General features: G+C 47.3%; 1 protein-coding gene across 1 annotated transcript; it reads left to right on the forward strand.

The window, feature by feature from the left end:
• Window positions 1–595: 595 nt before the first annotated feature.
• On the forward strand, window positions 596–11097 carry SLC13A3 (solute carrier family 13 (sodium-dependent dicarboxylate transporter), member 3; the record flags this gene model as incomplete). The annotated part of the gene is made up of 10 exons (XM_010157373.1): window positions 596–662; window positions 1459–1644; window positions 2505–2630; window positions 4913–5008; window positions 6755–6859; window positions 7874–7971; window positions 9186–9298; window positions 9649–9810; window positions 10162–10299; window positions 10903–11097. Coding segments are annotated over 10 exons (1277 nt in total), but the record flags the coding sequence as incomplete, so codon positions are not given.
• Window positions 11098–18244: the final 7147 nt, after the last annotated feature.

Consider the following 18244-nt stretch of genomic DNA (forward strand, 5'->3'; position numbering starts at 1 on the left):
GTTTCAGGGTGGATTTTGGAGGACCTGCTATGAAGCCTAATGCCCAAATGTGCCCCACTCTTGTCTTTGTAGAGTGAGTTTCAGCTTTATGGTAACCTTGTGCTAGGTGTCTGCAGGGGGTACAATTCTTGTCCCTTGGGAAGGGAGCTCTGAGACAGGGAGTGCTCCTGCTGTACCCCGGGGAATGTGCGTCACAGACCATCAGGCCCAATGTTTTTTTTCCCTAAGAATGAGCTATGGTTATCCCCAGAAAAACCCCACCCCAAAGCCATGACTTGATAAGGGACAACCTGAAACTCCTGGTGACGTTAGAGGATCCCAGAGTCCAACCAGTGGTCATACTAAAAGGACCAAGTGCCCCTGAGTGTTGGAGGAGGAGCTGGGTGCTGCGGTGGGACCGGAGTGGTGCTGGAGGAGATGGGCTCGTTCATCCCCACTGGGCGCTCCCAGCCCATCCCTGTGCCATGAGCTCACCCTTCGTTTGCACAGGCCCTGCTCTGTAAATGGCAGTTGTTCCCTCCATTCCTCTGTTTGGTTCAAGGAGAATTTTCTAGATGCTTTGAACTGTTTTAAAGTCCTAATCTTTCTTTTTCAGCATCTTTACAGCAGAATAAACTTTACACTGTACCAACTGAGATGCAGTTTCTGGCAAGTACTGAGGAGTAAGTTAACTATAAAGTTTGTATTGGAGAGTTGAGAGAGAGAATTATCCCCTGAGCTAGACTACGTTTTAGGAATTTGAAATTCAATCACTGAGATGTCTTGATTTTACCCAATCAATAGCAGCCTGATGATAGAAACCCTCCTCTGTGTGTCCAGCATCCCTCTGAATGTCCAAATCATTGCGGAGATTTTCCAGATACTCTGAAACGGTAGCCAGAGGTGTCTCCTGCTGGGGAGTTGTGCCTTGGTTTTCTCAGGAACATCGAACCTGTGTAGCCAGTGATGTAAAACCAACCAGGATTTACACGCTGGTGATGGTCCTGCTTTGATAACAACAGTGGGCAGGAAGCATTTTTTCGGAACAGATATTTCTTTCCTCATGGTGTTGTGATTTTTTTTAATTTTTTTTTCCCTTCGGGCAGGAAGCATTTTTTCAGAACAGATATTTCTTTCTTCATGGTGTTGTGATTTTTTAAATTTTTTTTTTTCCCTTTTAGCAGTCCTGTGGACTTTATGCTAAGTGTTACAAGTTGCTGAGGGGCTGGGCAAGGCATGTGCACCCTCAGCTCCTACGGACGGGTGCTGAGGGTGCTCTGCCCTCTGCAAGGCTGCTGGTCCCACCTGGCAGTTCACCGAGCAGACCCCTTTGCTGCGCTGAGCTGCTTAGGTGTCCTTGAGGACAGTGTTAGCTTGGATTTTAAAAACTAGGAATTCTCCTTCTGTCAAGGCTCTGAAGTGGTTGTGCTATGTTTAAACCAGGGCTTTCACTGGATTCTCTTTTGGACTATTTTAAAGCAAAGATCTGACAGAGGAGAAGGAGGTTGCCGGTGATGCTCTCTCAGACTTAAAGAAGGAGGAGGAATATAAAACAAATATATGGAAAGGTTTCCTCATCTCAATCCCGTACGCAGCCAGCATTGGAGGTACAGCAACGCTGACGGGAACTGCCCCAAACCTCATCCTTCTGGGACAGCTGAAGAGGTATGGGAGGCCATCCTGGAGAGCCCGGTAAATCCTGGAAAACAGAGACATGTTCTCCAGCCCTGTAGGAAATTCCCTTCAGTGCTGGGAACTAGTCTGGAAAATTTACGCCCTTCTGGAACATTCTGGGAAACGTGAGCAGATGAAAGCAGAGAGGAGTTGTTTCAGCCCTAGCTCCAGCGTACCCAGCCAGGCTGTCAGCCAAACCGGAGCCCATGTGCTTCACCATACCCACGCTCTTAATCCCATTGAACTTAATGGGACTTGACTACATGCTTACCATTAATCTGGTAACTGTTTTGATGAAACAGGCCATGCAGTGTTTTGTGAGCAATTATATCTACCGCTGTGTGGTAGCAAGGAAAATAAGGAACATGCTGCTTCTGGCCTGTTTTCTTAGTCATAAAAGATGCCTCCTGCATGCCTAGGGACAGAGATTTGTGCCATCCTAAGTGCCCACAGGTATCTCTTAGCTGGCCTCTACAAGTAGTACGTTCAGGTTCTCGTAGGCATGTTCAGCATCCCTGTGAGAGTCACCTTCAGATTCTCCGAAAGTTATTGTGGCAGGATTTAATCCTGGGTGTTCAGGAATATCATTGTATGAAAGCATCAGCCATCTGGAGAGATTCTCAGATCGTCCCGTGGAGGTTGGGCTGGGGGAGCTATGGGTGGTGGGGGGAGAGTTGTCCCAGACCTCCTGGGGCCCAGATAACTGCTGATGCACACAGAGGAATAGTTTTTTAAATGCACATGGGCAAGTTTGTGGGATATTTTGCTGCTGATTTCAGATGTTTGTTTACCCTTAAATTGAAGGGTTGTTTTCCCTTCTTGCATTAACTTGATTTTTCCCATTTGCTTAGTTATTTTCCAGAATGTGATGTGGTGAACTTTGGTTCTTGGTTTATGTTTGCATTTCCTTTAATGCTGATTTTTCTTCTCCTGGGATGGCTGTGGATCTCCATCCTGTATGGAGGAATTAACCTGAGGTACGTTTATATTCCCTATACATATATGTTGTCTGGTTATACCAGCAATGTGAAATACATGTTCATCATGATTCTCATACTAAATCTACTGATATCACCCAGGATGATCTCATGGATGGTGAGGGGTCTCGTAACTAACTTCAGGATGCTCATGCTGTAACAAATCATCTATTTTTAAGAAGTTGATAGGCAACAGGAGGGTTTTAAAGATACCTCATAGCTACATACACTTTCTCTAAGTGAAATACATAACTGTACAGAAAACGTGTTACATAGTCGTTCACTTAAACATACAATTTCTGAAGTTGTTTTACTGCCTGACCTGGGCCTGTGGAGGTCAGTGGCAGATTTTCATGGACAGAAGGGAAAGCACAATCGAACTTTGAAGACAAGCATGAAATCTTGGTTCCCCTGGAATTAGTAGCAAGAATCTCCTAGAACGTAGAAAGAGGCAGGGTTTGTTCCTGGGGCAGAAACCTGGGTTCGAAACAGATTACTTCACAACAGGGCTTAATTTTACAACAACGTGTTAATCTGTAACTGAGAATAACATGTTTTTCTGGTAAATCTTTGCTGGATACATGCAACCCTTAGTGTACACTACTTAAAACGATTGCAGCATTGCCGTGCTGGTTCATTTGGAGCCCTTTTTCCCCCTGCACACTCTCATACGTGATGGTAACAAACTCACAGGCTTGCTTCCTCCAGGGACCATACAGAATTTCTAATATTTAGAAAAGTCTGTAATTGTTATTTTGAGTTTAAAATGCAAATAGAGAGAGACGGGGGAAAAGAACAGGTGTCCAAATATTTACATTGTCTCAGAGACAGGAAAAAATCAATGGGAAACTTTCAATCCACAAAATGCCAAATGCCTGTCTTTAAATTGCTGGTGGGGCTTCACGGGAGGCTCTGGGTGCTGCTGTGGGAGGCTCTGCATGGCATCCAAGGCTTGTGCCGTGCGGAGCCTGAGTCCCCATGTCCTACTGTGAAGGTTGAGGCGCAGCCCTGGCATCCCGTCGGCATGGCCCCGGACCATCAGGTGAGGGTGGAGGGAGCTGCGCTGGCCAAAGCCCCATGCGAAATGCAAAATTGTTCTTGTGCTCAGAGAACGTGATGCTTTTTGTTTTGTTTGGCTCGTCTCGTCAGCACAAAGCCTGGCTGTATTGGGATAGCTGGGCCGGCGCAGATACCAGTATTCCCCAGTGGTGAGGTGCCTCGGCAGAGACGCTGCAGAGCTGCGCGAGTACAGCCGAGTGTCTGCGGGAGTTTGCTGGGCTGCTTTGACTCTAACAGCTTGGGGAGGGTGGCTGGGCTTCAGCACAGTACAGGCAGCTGGACATCGTTCCGATACAGGGCTGGCTTTGCTTGAATCCAAAAGACATTAAAAGGCTTAGGTATGAGCTGGCTGAGCTGAGCTGATTCTGCTGTCAATAATGCACACACCTGAAAACTAAAAAATTAAAGGGCCAAGTATATCTATTTGAGTTTTGGGAATTTCTGAATGAACCTCCATTCATTCACACAGAAGGTTCAGCCACAATATCCCTTTGCAACGGTGAATGAGTTAAGGAAGCACAGGCACCACGAGACCAGGTGGATGCATCTGATGCAGAAAGTTGGGGTTTCTAGGTTTAATCAAGGTCACAGGCAGGGTTAGAAACGGTTCAGTGGCAGGAGATAAGGTGTGAGATAGGAATATATAATTTGTATGCACATACTACAAAGGATCAAACTGTATTGGGTCAGCATGGCTGGGCTAAGAGGCTTAGCCAGGAGCACATTAACATTCCTGGCCAATTAGAAATTCCTCACATTTTTGTTGATCCTCAGCAGCATCCTGGGATCACCCAGGAAATTGCAAGTGACTTGAGAAGTGAAGGGACAGATAAGTTTTCCATGTCACCCTCTTCCTAGTTATTCTGCCCAAGTACCTGCTAGAGGTGAGGATACCCTGCAGTGTTGGGACTTTCTTTTGGCAGTCACAGCCCATGATGGAGGAAACAGTTCAGAATATAAATGAGAGGAAACTTCCTACCCCTTTGTATGAATGCAGAGAGAAAGGATATATAAAATAAGGCCTTACTGCCTGTATCTACAACAGAGACCTTCATCATCAGTCTTCATGATCTGAAGATAATGCAAACTGAGCCACCAGCAATGTCCAGCCCTTTGAAACCTGCAGAGCAGGCACTGTGCATATGCTGCAGCGCTAAATCCGGCATTTACGATGTGCCAGTTACATCAGAGGCATGTAAAGATATAACTGTCTTTCTTGGCAGGGGCTGGAGGACAAAAAAGTCAAATATAAGAGTGGATGCAGAAGCCCGAGCCAGAGAAGTGATAAAGGAAGACTATCAGAAACTGGGTCCAACAAAGTGAGTCATAAAGTCGGGACTGAAATGAAAAAGAAAGGGTTGGAAATGCCCTGTCTTAAGGGCAGAGAAGTGGGGAAAATGGAGTCTTTTGGATGAAATGAAATAGATGTTTCCACTCAGAATGTTTGTAACCTGCTGAAGTTTGCTCTTTGCACGTGGCAGGCTCTCCCCCTTCACTAACGGGAATAATTGCGAATAGCAGCTTGTACTCAAATCTTCTCAAGAACAAAGTTAATATTATAGAGTGAAGTCATGCTGGGTTTGTAATTTTTCCACTCCAGGGGCAAAACCGGTCCTGTGCGTGTTACATACTAACCAACACAGGCTGAAATTGGAAATTTTGTGCCATACCTGTTGTGCAAAGCAGGAAGCGTTCGCTGAGAAGGCTGACGAATCATATGATAGATATGAATCATATGGATTGTGCATATACTTTAAGAAAGCTTAATAGCTGCTCAAAGAAAGTATATGGGAAGAAGTCGGATCCATGTCATGGGATACATTAGCTTTTCTGAATAACACCTTCACTGTATTAGGTGAAGAAAGAACAAGACTCTCTTATTGTAGTTTCTTGTCTTCTGGAAACAGCTTGATACAAATTATGGTGATGGGGATCATATTTTGGAGAAAAGAAACCAGCAGGAGGAAACATGAGTTTTAGACCTATGTGAAATGCCAAAAAAGGGAAAGCAGGAAAAGTTGAGTGTCTCCAAGAATCTAACCCTAGGTATGTCCAACCAGCCACTGATATTCCTGGCAACCAGGGCTAGTGAAGGTTTTTTGAGGCTGTAGGTCTTACCTTAAATGGTCTGTGTTTCTTCGTCTGTAAAATAATATTTTCATACTTACAGCAGTGCTGTGAAGATTCAGGGATGTTTGTGTCATGCTATCGACACTGTAATTACTGCTGCTGCTGTGTGGTGGTTCTTCAAAGACAATTGTCTGTGCCTGTGCTGTAAATGAAAGAAATTGGTTTATTTGTTCCATTCAGTACATTATCGAGCAGCCTGCAAAATGTCTCTGAAAGAATCAAAGTCCCACTTTGAGATCTTGGAGTGAAAGTCCATTAAGCTGTGCTCTACCAATTTGATTAGCAACCCTGTAACTTAAAATCAATGCAAGTGGCCTCTTCCCAATGCTTTAAATGCCCTTCCTGGTGCTCAGGTTTTAAACAGTGTTTTGAGGCATTGTGTTGGTCAAATCTACTAAAACGAGAGTCAAGCCTGGTACTTAGTGAATGATACTGCCATTTACCCTGCTCTTTGTCAGGCGTCTAAGGGGTGCTGTTTAGGTTTTGACCCTGAAGTTTGTTCCTGCTGTCTCACATGTGAATCTCAGCCATCCTTTCACACTGCTTGCACTGCAGTGAAGCCACCCCTGGCTGACACTGCCTTAGGGACATCCCAGAGGGCAGTGGTGGGAGGAATGACCATGAGACGCTGCCTGACCCTTCCTCCCTGCCACAGCGGGAGCGTGAACCTTGCATACTGTGTTGCGACATCTGGTCTGGGCATTCCTCATGTCCATCTTGTTTCTTCTTAATGTCTTCCCATAAGGGATAATTTCTGGCAAATATCAATATTTGCAGATAGATTTGCAACCTATTCCAAAGTTTCCCTGTAGTTATTTTTAGAAAACCAGCCCAGCTTCTCACCCAAGGTGCTGCAGCCTGGGCTCAATACTTGTCCAGCTTGGATCCACCCCTTTAGCACATCAGCATCTTAACTGCATTTCTTCTCATTTTAGGTTTGCAGAACAGGCAATTTTCTTCTTCTTCTGCATGTTTGCTATCATGCTTTTCTCCAGGGATCCCAAATTCATTCCAGGATGGGCAAGCTTGTTTGCACCAGGGTAAGATTTTATTTTCATTCCACTGTCACATTTTTCAAAAGCATTTCCAAGTCGTGGAGATTCCTGGGTTTCCTATTCCATTGCTTAACACTATTACTCAGGTTTCCTGGAATAAATTAAAGTGACCCTCAAGCAGCAGAGCCAGCTTTATTGTTTCTGTCTCCTGGAGGAGGTATATGAAGCCTGGTGGGAAGTTGGCATACATCTATCTGAGGCAATCCCTAGGGCTTTAATGTTGGGAACGCTGTTTATAGGTACATTTACAGGGAAATACTGAATTCTTTATGCAACGCATTGGTTTCTCTGGATGTCTGGAGACTGAAGAGAGATGGCAGGAGCTGACCTCAAATGCTATCCTGTCTCTTTGGGAAGTTTGTCTCCCGTGTGACATCCACACCTTGGGAAGATGAACGGATGTAGCAGTTGGGGAATGCTAAATCTCAGAGAGGGTGTTGTTATTTCTTAACAGAAGAGACCTTTGTAGTTTTTTTTTGTTTTAAATAAAGCCCTAGCTTAAGAAATGATTCCTTAATACACCGAAGTACTTAGGGACTTTTTCCTCATCAGTTAATAGCTCCTTACAATCAAACACATGCTTAAGCTCCTGCTGGATGGAGCCTGCCTTTCCCCTTAGAGTCTGAGCGTTTTGCAAAGAGCTCACATAAATGAGATGATGTGGGCTCTGCTGCTCTTCCTCCCTGCAGTGAGCTGGGGAAACTTGTCCTCACAACCCCTTGTTGACTGACCATGACTCCGCAGTCAGAACAGCCAGAGCATCAGTGTGCTGGGGATTAGATCTTGGTTCTCATTCGCAGGGCAGCTTTTCTAGGGGGTTCACAGCCCACCGTAGAAATGTAGCTTAACTGGGAATTAAAAAGAACAGAACTGTAAACAACGAGCGTTGTTCAAACCTGATGGAAACTTGTAATCTTCTTTGGTAAATCCTTGTTCTCATAAACTTTGTAATTCTACAGGCTTGTGCTTCTTACGAGTGTTTCTGCTGCTTTTGGACAGGTTTATCTCAGATGCAGTTACGGGAATCACCATTGTGATTATACTGTTCTTCTTCCCTTCGCAAAAACCTTCCTTCAGGTGGTGGTTTGACTTGAAAGGTGAGTAGGAGACCCCTCCGGGCAGGGGCTCTGCCCTTGCCTGTGCTCTGGCTGGGCAGGCACGGAGCAAGAGCCCAGACTATCCCCCCGTGGAGTCGCACCAGCCCACAGCAGCTGCGCTGGCTGTCTGGAGCAGCGTGGTTTGATGGTGCAGTTTGATCACACAGAGCCTTTCTCTCTGGAGTGCCAAACGAGGTTTAGCAGTCACTGCCCTGCTGCCGATTGCAGGGCTGGCTCAGTTGCTCATGTAGCTGTCAGAGATGATGCCATGGTGGGTTGAAGCGGACTGAAATCAGTGTTGATTTACCATAGCAGACCTGACTGTGAAACAGAGGTTTGGTTGCTCACTCCCACACAGCTCCTGTCCCTCAGCAGGGAACATAAACATCTGTACTCGGAAACAGGGGCCCTTCCTCAGTTTCCAGAATTATTAGAATTTAAACTCCTAAAGCCCAAACTCTCCAGCAGGTTTTGGTACCAGGAGACTTTTGAGATCTGGGGTCTGTCCTCTTCAGTAGCAGTGAGATACAAATTTTAATTCATAAGCCATTTGGAGTAAGAGATGGTATGATGTGGAGTTGCAGCTGATGAAGGCGCCTCACGAGTGGTGCAGCACCGCCTGGGCTCCTCATGCTCTGAGCTATGCGTTTGTGGTGCTGTCCGTAAACAGAAAGATGTTTTATTAGGCCTTTTCTGGATAAAATGCGTGTGCCCTTGTTCAGTAGAAAGTAACAGTCCCATTCGTGCATCCTTCCTTATGACAGAGCTCACTTGTTTGTGTATTAAGAGATGGCCTTTAGGGGAGATGGGCTCTTTGCTATAAAACTGTTGAATGGCAAGTGGAAAATTAATAACATCTTCATAATTCCAATGGTAGAAAATTTCCTCCTTCCACAAACTCCCATTTGTTGAGGACAATGTTTCTGTCTGTTACAGAGAGAAAATTAACCTGATGTTAAATATTCCCTCAAGAAAGCCTCAAAGAAAACTTTAAGTGTTAGAATTTTTTTTTTTTTTTAAAAGATCTGATATTAAGCTAAATGATCTTTAATTGTCTAGTTTAGGAGACTCCATATGTGTATTTTAACCACCAGCAAGTGGTGGTTAGTGAGCTTTAGCACTGATGTCAGGCTCATGATATCATTCTGTCAGATGATGACTGACGTGCTCCTCTTTGAGCGAGTGTTTGACACGGGGGTTTTCTCTTCATGTAGCACCAAACACTGAGACGCAGCCCTTGCTGACTTGGAGGAAGGCCCAAGAGACGGTGCCCTGGAACATCATCTTGCTGCTCGGAGGAGGCTTTGCCATGGCAAAGGGCTGTGAGGTGAGGCGAGGCCCTCAGCAGATGCCATGTTGCAGTCACCCTGCCCAACAGAGTTGGGTTTTATCAGGGTTGTCATTTGGTTCTGGGAAGTTTGCATCTGCAGGGTCACAATGCACGAAGGACGTGTTTCTCATCTCCGAGTGACAACAGTGTGCAGCGGGTGACTAAGGAGGTTGAGAGATCTTGCAACCCCTTTCAAACTGCTGTTAAACGCCCTGAGGACACTGCATGTAGGTGCCTGTGTGGGTCGGCGAGGGTTGTACGTAATTTGCAGTTCTAGAAGAGGATCGGTTCCCCTGCAGGGACGCAGGAGCTCTGCGCTCCAGCTTGTTTGCTCTCCCCTTCTGCAGGAGTCTGGTTTGTCTGTCTGGATAGGAGGGCGTCTGCATCCCTTGGAGGGTGTACCACCGCCCGTGGCTGTCATCCTCATCACGATTGTCATCGCCTTATTCACGGAATTCGCCAGCAACACAGCCACTATTATCATCTTTCTGCCTGTCTTGGCAGAGCTGGTAAGTAGTCCCATGGCAAGACCAGCTGCTCCTCTGCCGTCCTCTTTGCCCTGCCCCGTGGACGGGCAGGTTTGCGTTGTGTCTGTGCTGGGACACACACCGTGCATTTCTCCTGCTCCTGGGCTTCAGGCATCCTGAAGTCCTTGGGAGCAACAAAACGAGTGCCTGTAGCATAACGTGGACACTGAAGGATAATAATCCTTCAGATGATGTTGGCTGGATATGCGGTCGTTTATCATGGAATGTGGGATCTAGCCCTGCACGGTGCACTAGCTGTTTGCATTCTTTGATATATCTGCCCGTGACTTCTAATCCCCAAGGTACAATTTCTGTTCTTTTCTATTTTTTAAGGCCATTCGTCTGAAAGTAAATCCCCTCTATTTAATGATACCAGGAACTATAGGATGCTCCTACGCCTTCATGCTGCCAGTCTCAACACCTCCTAACTCCATCGCCTTTTCTTCTGGACACTTGATGGTCAAGGATATGGTAAGTTCTAGATACAGAAAATGCTGAAAACAATCAGCCTGAGTGGAGTGTTTAAAAAAGGAATTTTCTGGATTGTTACTAGTTCAATATGTAGTAAAATGCAAAGACAGAAGTCTGATACTTGTCTCAGCAGTGTTTGAAGGCACTGGGATATGGAAGGAGCCTGTATGATGTCTGGCCCTGTGAAATTTGGGGCCACTGTGTCTTGAAATGGTGACAAAGCTGGTCTTGAACATGTTCAGCATCTCCCAGACCCTGTTCCTGTTCCTGCTAGTGTCAGCAGCTCAACTTTCATAGGTTTCTGGATGTAGGAGACATTCCAGAGCTCAGTGAAATAAAGCTTATGAGTAAAATTAGGCTGAGTCCCAGTTCCTGTTCACATTCCTGAGGCTAAACAGATGTTAATGTTTTTGATGGATCAAAGCTTGGTAAGCATCTGCAGAATGGCCTTTGTGGCTTAAGAAATCCTGCTTAAAATGTCGCTAGTATTAACGGCAATTAAGCCTTCCATTTTTATAACGTTTATATTCAAATAGCTTCATGCTTCACATGCTGTAGATGTCCAGTCTAAACTCAACAGTTGTCTTTGTATTTCTTTTCCAGGCAAGAACTGGGTTGCTCATGAATCTTATGGGAGTTTTGCTTCTTAGCTTGGCTATGAACACATGGGCCAAGAGCATCTTCCAGCTGGGGACCTTCCCTGCATGGGCCAACATCCATGCGGAAAATGCCACCTCACTCTTGACAGCTGTAGAAAATGTCACTTTAAGTGCACTAAATAAAATGTGAACAAAGCCACCCCTGGGGAAGGACTCACTCACTTAGGACTTGGGCACTGGAATCGTCAGAGTATGCACAGGAGGAAAGCCACGTGGCTGCTCACACTGTATGGGATCCTCTGGTTTAATTTTATTTTTAGAAATCCTGGTCAGTGTCACAACATCCATCTGTTATTTTCTATGAAGATCTCTTCCCCACCTTCCACAGGTACCAATCAGGCTCTACTGGAGTCCATCTGTCGTAGGTGGTTGTTAACTGGACAACCCTGTAAGCATCGAGCGTCTTTGGGTAGATGCCTGGCCCCCCATGAAAGCTAGAGAGCGTTGCTGCTCTAGCTTCTGATACCCTACCTCGTTTTGGAGAGTAGCCCTGGGATCAGGGTGGAGGCAACTGGATCATTTATGTGCAAATCAATGTCAGTGAGTGTATCAGGGTGGTGGGGGGGAATGGTGGTGTGGCCAGGTGCCTCTCACAGGATGTGAAGGATGGGGTCTCATTACCATCTCATGAGTAATTCTCTCATGGAGGATGAAGACTGTTTCTTCAGGTTTGTGCGTGAAGGGATGATTCAGAAGCTGTGTTGGTAGTACTCGGTGCCTCACTCCAAACTCTGGAAACAGGAAGGCAACGGTTTGTTTCCAAACATGTTCAGTGTTTTGAAAACCTGGGACAGTAATTGCCGCCTGGTTCTTTGCACTGAGTACGCGGATGGAGGTTTGGGACCAAATTAACTTCTGACGTAACTTTGGACGTCGGTGGTGTTTCACCACTGGTGAATGTGGCCAGTTTTAGGTTTGTGAGATTGACTCACCCGCGAGCGACCCGCTGAGTCACAGGTCAGTGGACAAGTTGCATGGGAATATTATTGACATTTCTGAAAAATAGGCTTTGATTCCTAACATCTCTTTAAATCAGATTGCTTGGGTACTTTCAGTGAAAGCATTGCAAGTTTACTGTGGTTGTAATCACCATTTTATCTGATTTTTAAAATTTCTGCAAGATATAAAATATTTAATTTAATACATAAGCCATTGAAATAGTTGGATTGAAAGATGAAGGATATGATTCTTGAGTTAGGGAGGGTGAGTGACTGGTTCCCTATTGCTGGGGCGGATTTCTCTGACATTGTAAATGGGTGGAGCTGGCAAGACAGACTGGCCTCGGGGTAGAGATCCTGCGTGTCCCCCCTAATCCTGTGCTGCTGATAAACCCCGGGGATGGGTGGGAGAGCTGGCACAGTGATGCTAGGGAGGATTACCCAGGGTCGCATAGTAGGTGAGGAGTCGGGGGGGTGGGGGATGTGTGTTTTACTGAAACCAATTGAATGTGGAACTTTGATCAGTCAAGGTCAGAAAAATCCTCAGTGTTCAGCAAAATCCTTGAGTTAAACAAAATCCTTTATGATTGTGGAAAACATACAATAAAGCACCTTTGTTAGCATGTCACATCGTCCTGTTTGCTCTGTAGACTGAGAGGAGACAAGCAAAGCCTGAGCCTCCCCCTCCCCTGGCTTCACACCCTGATTTGGGCAAGAGGAGCAGGATGGCAGTGAGGTCTCCCTCCCAGTCTGAGCCAAAACGGAGCCCAGTTGAGCAGAGGAGCGACGGGACTGGGAAGGCTCCTAGCCCAGCGTCTCGGGGCTGCCGTGCTGAAGAGGTGCAGCCCTGGCAGCCCCCTGTGCTGGCAACACCCCTTACCACTGTCCCTTTTCCCCAGGGCAGCTCCATGCTGGCTGCACGCTGGGTTTGGGCACCATCATTCTGCATGGATGCTCCTCACCATGCCTTGGCAAGGATGAGCTGAATGGCAAAGGGAAAATTGCTCCCTGCGTCCCTGTGGAAGCTGCAGGAAAGGGTCCTGCTGCCCCGCTGTCCTGCTGTGGCTAGAGCTGCTGCTGCTGGGGATCAGTCGATCAGGGGAATTGGTTTGCTTCTGTCCCTGCAGCCTGCCTGGAGGACAGGCAACAGGGGCCTTTGGGTTGTCTAATTTTGAGGCTCAGAAGGTAATAATCCAGCCCAGGTCTGTTGTAGATGTGGGAGTTGAAGGTTTACTTGTGGTCTCAGCTCTGGCTTGGTGCATCCCAGTAGAATCTGGGAGGACGGTTTTACTTGGGCATGAAAGGAGGACTGAGACCACAATATTTGTGTAGAAGTCTTCAAAAATCACTCCCAGCATCCTGGCATGTTTGTTGCACTGTCTGTCCAGAGATGAGAAGGTATTTCACAAATGTAACCAGGGAAGGTTTATTACCTCTGTGCCCACAGGGGACACGGAGGCAGAGAGGGGACCAGTGACTTACCCAAGTCACCCAGCAGGGCCTTGGCAGCCCCGGGAAAGGTGTGAGGGGCACCTGGATCCTAAACCTCTCCTTTAGTCAAAGACCTGGCTTCTTTCAGCTCTATCAGCAGCCTCTGCATTTCCCAGGGCTCCCCAGGGGATCTGGTTTAAGGCGTGTGGACGACAGCATTACCTAATGCTACTTTTTTCATATCCAGGCATCTGGGAGAGCAGGACTAGTCTGGCATGCTTGATTTTTGGTTTTGCTTTTTAAACAGAGATTTCAAGATATAGTGTTTGTATGGATCAAGGGTGAACTGGCCTATGTAAATAATTTCTGATTCCATTTGCTGCTGCTAGTAGTAAAATTTGCAAAAAGCAGCTTTTAATGGTAAGTCAACCCCATTATTCTTGAAGGGTCTGTGATGTGAGTAGAGATATGAAAATTCCCAGGAAAGGTTATGTCAAGTGCTGTACTAACCTTCTATAACTTTGACTGTATTTTAAAGGAACCTGGCCTGCCTATGCATGGTTTCTCTAGGAATGTAAAAATCCAACAACCATCACAAAAGCCATTCACATTAGCAGCCTGCTCGTGAATTTTAATTAACAGGAAATGCCACTCACGCATTGAAATTCAACATCCAGAATATCTCTGTTCTACTCCTTTGATGTTCCCCATCCAATCCTGGACCAACATCCACATGTTCTCGTGAGACACTTGGAGGAAAATCATTCTGGTTTATTTACAGTAGGAAAGTATTTTGTTGTATCTTTTATCCCAGAAGCATTCGAGTTACTTTACAAGCTGTTCACACAGAAGAGCTGCTATGTGGGTCTTTCGAGCGGTGAGTGGTTCTGGGGCTGTGCTTGGCTGATTTACACCTGGCAGCGATGCTGGAAGTTCAGGAGACAAAGGGAAAGATTCCTGAAACAAATGAAAGCCTGGCACAATGGGAGAAAATCAGCTATTGCAGGTTGGATAGCCTTGGTTCCCTTATCAAATTTATCCTTCATCAGCCACTGAAAGTATATTTGACTAAACCCAGTACACTGGGATTTTTCTCTATTTCTGTAGTAGAAACCTGGGAAGACATGACCTGGCTCTGTATCACTGTAAGTTGTTTATTTGCATGGGATTTTTACACCCTTAATTTCTTGAACTGGCAGAATAGTGTCATCAACAGGTGCTGATAGTATCGCCAAGGAGAAATACCCTCAGCCTTAAATCACCCTAATGTTAGAAAATGCCATTTTCTGAAGCTGTATAGCTCAGGTTCTTCTACCTGTGGTACAGCTGCTCCTTCACGTTGCACCCCCCCATCTTCGTCACCACCGTGGGGTTACCCTGTCAGTACAGGTTGAACTTGCAGCTGTCCTGGCAAGAGGCTCTGGTTCTGACTGCCCTGAGCACTGCGGCCCACGAAGCAGAGATGGATTTAAAATCTCTGTCCTGCTGGGTACGAGCTCGGTTGCCATCCCTGATCAGAGCAAAGCCGGGCTGCCCTTCCCGGCTACTGTACAAATGAAACCCTTGGAGGTCCCCTAGTTACAGCAGGGTAGCATCTCCTATTCGTCTCCCACTGCAGAGATAAAATGTCTAAATCAGGGATGTTGTTAGAAAATTTTAGAGCTTGAGCTCTAGGGAGACTGGATGTTGTCGTTAAAGCAAAACCCGGGAGCTGGACCACAAGACCCCAGTGACACAGGCTGGGATGCACCCCGGAGCATCCCGGGGGGGATGTACCCCCAGCACCGGCTCGCCAGCCTCCCGTTTCACCTCAAGTTTTCCTTACAACTCTCCCACCCGCAGACTTCCCTTTCCCAGCCGAAACGGGGACAGAGGCGGAGGTGCTTTAGCAGACTGTGACCGCGAGATGTCCCCGCGGTCCCCGAGATGTCCCCGCCGTCCCGCTCCGCGCCGACACCCGCCCGTCGGCACCGCTCTCCCGGCGCAGCGAGCCCGCTCTCGGTGTCCGGGCGGGGTTAGGCGTCCCTGCCTGCGGTCACGTACCGGTTACCAGGTCGGGTATAAAAGAGAAGAGAGCCCATCCTGCAGAGACCAATTGCGAGCTGAGCCGGAGGAAAATCCAGGTTTGGCTTTGCATGCAAACGTTTCTTGTTGCTGCCTGGACAAGCGCAGCTCCCCCCCCCGGACTTCAGCTCCCCTTTGACAGGTGATGCAGGCTCAGAAGACACTCATCACTATGTTGTGGACATGAGTTTGTTTTGGTTTTTTTATTGCTAACAGTTTGTTGTGGCCCAGAAAGCTATCTGCTCAGCCTGGATGGGGTCCTGGGGGCTGATGAAATCAGTTAGCTCAGAAATACAGTGAGAACAGAATAGCGATTAAGGAGAACCTGATGAGGTTTGCAGAATACAGCTGTGAGCCTTTTGGGGTGGTCCTTTATAGCCTGCAAGTTGAATTCAAGGCCTAATTCATGGCCTGTGCAAGCCATTGCTATGGATGCTCCAAACAAATGGCACTTTCTTTCGTGCCCGCCTGGCTGGTGCCTTTTCCCAGCTGGAGCCAGTCAGAGTTTCTTGTTCAGTGTCTGTGCTCCAGGGCACCAGGAGGAAACCTTTGCTCCACCAGCCATGTGGGAGAAAGAACAGCTCTAGCAATACAGCAGAGCTGTTGAGTGGAGCAGCACGAGTGGAAGGGACCTTGTCTGGTACCTGCAGGAAAGGCTGGGGTTTGCTCTGTCTGCTTGTGCTCATGACTGCTCATCCTCCAGCAGCCGCTGCCGTGGGGTCCGGCCACGTCCCCTGGGGAAGGTGCTGGTCTCCCACTGCAGTCCAGAGAGCACAGCTCCGCATGCTCCTTCCCCGGGGGTGGCTGGGACAGGGCTGACCTCCAGCCCTTCGCCCTCTCCCGCCCAGGGGAGCATGAGAACATCCCTGGGGCCCGGTGGTTCCCACCGGCAGGAGGGCTCAGCACGGGACAGCGGGTCCCTGTAAGGAGCGGGCTCAGGCATTGCTGGGTGAGCTGTGTTGCCTTTGCCCACAGGCGGTAGCTTTATTGCGAAAGCGTCTGGCAGAGGGGCAGGTATGGTGGGAGCCAGGGAAGGCTTCTGTGACCCATGAGCCCAGTGCAAGGGGGTAGGCAGTGGTGGTACAGTTCATGCCAGCTCATCAGAGGAGTGGGAATGCTATTCTTTGGAAAAGCTACTGGAGAGCAAACACCACAGGCTGGTCCTCATCCCCTGGTGAGTGGGTTTGGTGGCTGGAGCTCTGTGCCCTGCATATCCCACGGGTCAGTTGGGTTGGTCCCATGGGGACCACATGTCCTGATTTGCACGTTTGGGAGCTTCTCAGTGCTTTGGGAATCCTGCCTGTGGCAGGGCTTTCTTTGCAGTGGATTTGCTGGCTATAGGGAATTGGGAAGGGTTCAGGTTTGAAGTTTCATCTTCCTCTGCTAGGATTATGAGATGAGCTTTTAAGCAGTTTGTGTACCCCTGTGCACGAGCTCGTGGTTTCAGCAGGGAGCAGCAGCCTGCCAGAAAAGATGAACAATGCTCAGCACATGGTTTGCTGGATCCTACTATGCCCCTTGTGCCATGACTGGTGTCTGAAAGAGAAAAATCTTTCTTTTCTCTGAGAGAAATCCCAACCTTACTGCTCACTGGTGGGCAGTGGGAGAAGTCAGCTGGGATGAGATAGCAGATTTCACCACGAGGGATGATAACACCCCACATTCCATGTGACGCTTGTTCCCTTTTCGTCAGTCCATATGTCATTGACTCATTTTTTTCAGCTATGTGTCATTGAATAAGTCTTCTCTTCAACAGCAGCAACATCAGAAGTCGTGTAAAGCCCAAGCAGTGCTGTGCATCCTGGCTCTGTCCTGTAGTGGGGTTATTCCCTTAGCTTCACACACCAGGTTTGCTCACTCACTTCAGGAATTGCCGGTATTGCTGATCTGAGTTGCCTTAAAATGCCTGGGGTTTTCTTCTGATTCCTGGTGCTCTGGTGCCAGCTGCCTTGGTTTCCTATCCTGCGCCTCCCAGCAGCTGCATCCATGATCCTCAGAGCAGTAAGGCACTGGAGCATGGAGACATTTCGAGCAAGGCTGGGGCACCTCTCTACCACTGGGTATGTAGTGTCTGCTTTAATCCCTCTCCTTCCCTCTGTCTTGATAGTGGTTGAATGGCATTTTTCCACTGAAAAACTTCCTTTGCTAGTCGAAAGTTCTCCCTCAAAGGATAACTGAGGCTGCTGTCGGGCGGGGGGAGATGGGGATGGCCTGACTGGGTTTAATCCTGGGGAGAGGCTCCTTCTTCCCACCAGGTTTCCTGGTCTCTGGAGAGTCACACCAGATGTGAGGCCTGAGAAATTATATTCCTTCCCAAATGTTTGTTTTCATTAGACATTTAAATAGCTTTATGGGACATTTCATCCTGTCTGCAGTGGCCAAATTTTTATCCTTGGAGATTTCCTTTGGCACTGGAACTTCAACATAAAGACGATTACTCTGACCAGTTCTGTATGTGTCACCCTTAAACCTGCAGATTTTTGTTTGGTCTCCTCTTAAGAGGCAGGGAGGTCAGAAACTCCCACTCAACTGCCTGTTAGCCACTGAACACCTTGTAATTAGAGAGCTGGTCTAATGATTCCACAGCAGCCAGGAGCCTCTTTCTCCCTTCAGCATCCTCTAAATAACCACTAAAGCCACTCTTGGCCACCACCAAGCTGACCCCTTTGAATGACTTTATTATGATTTTTGTAGAATAATACAATGCCTTCTGTGCTTGCACTAGAGAAGGAGCAGTCGCATTGTACTTGGTATTTAATATTTCAAGAAATGCCTTGAACTTCTCTGTCCTGCATGCTTCCAGGGAAGATCTCAGTCCCAGCTACTCAGGTGTCATGGTTTAACCTTGGCTAG

This window comes from Eurypyga helias, unplaced genomic scaffold (assembly GCF_000690775.1).
Source record: "Eurypyga helias isolate BGI_N326 unplaced genomic scaffold, ASM69077v1 scaffold3208, whole genome shotgun sequence".
Lineage (NCBI taxonomy): Eukaryota > Metazoa > Chordata > Aves > Eurypygiformes > Eurypygidae > Eurypyga > Eurypyga helias.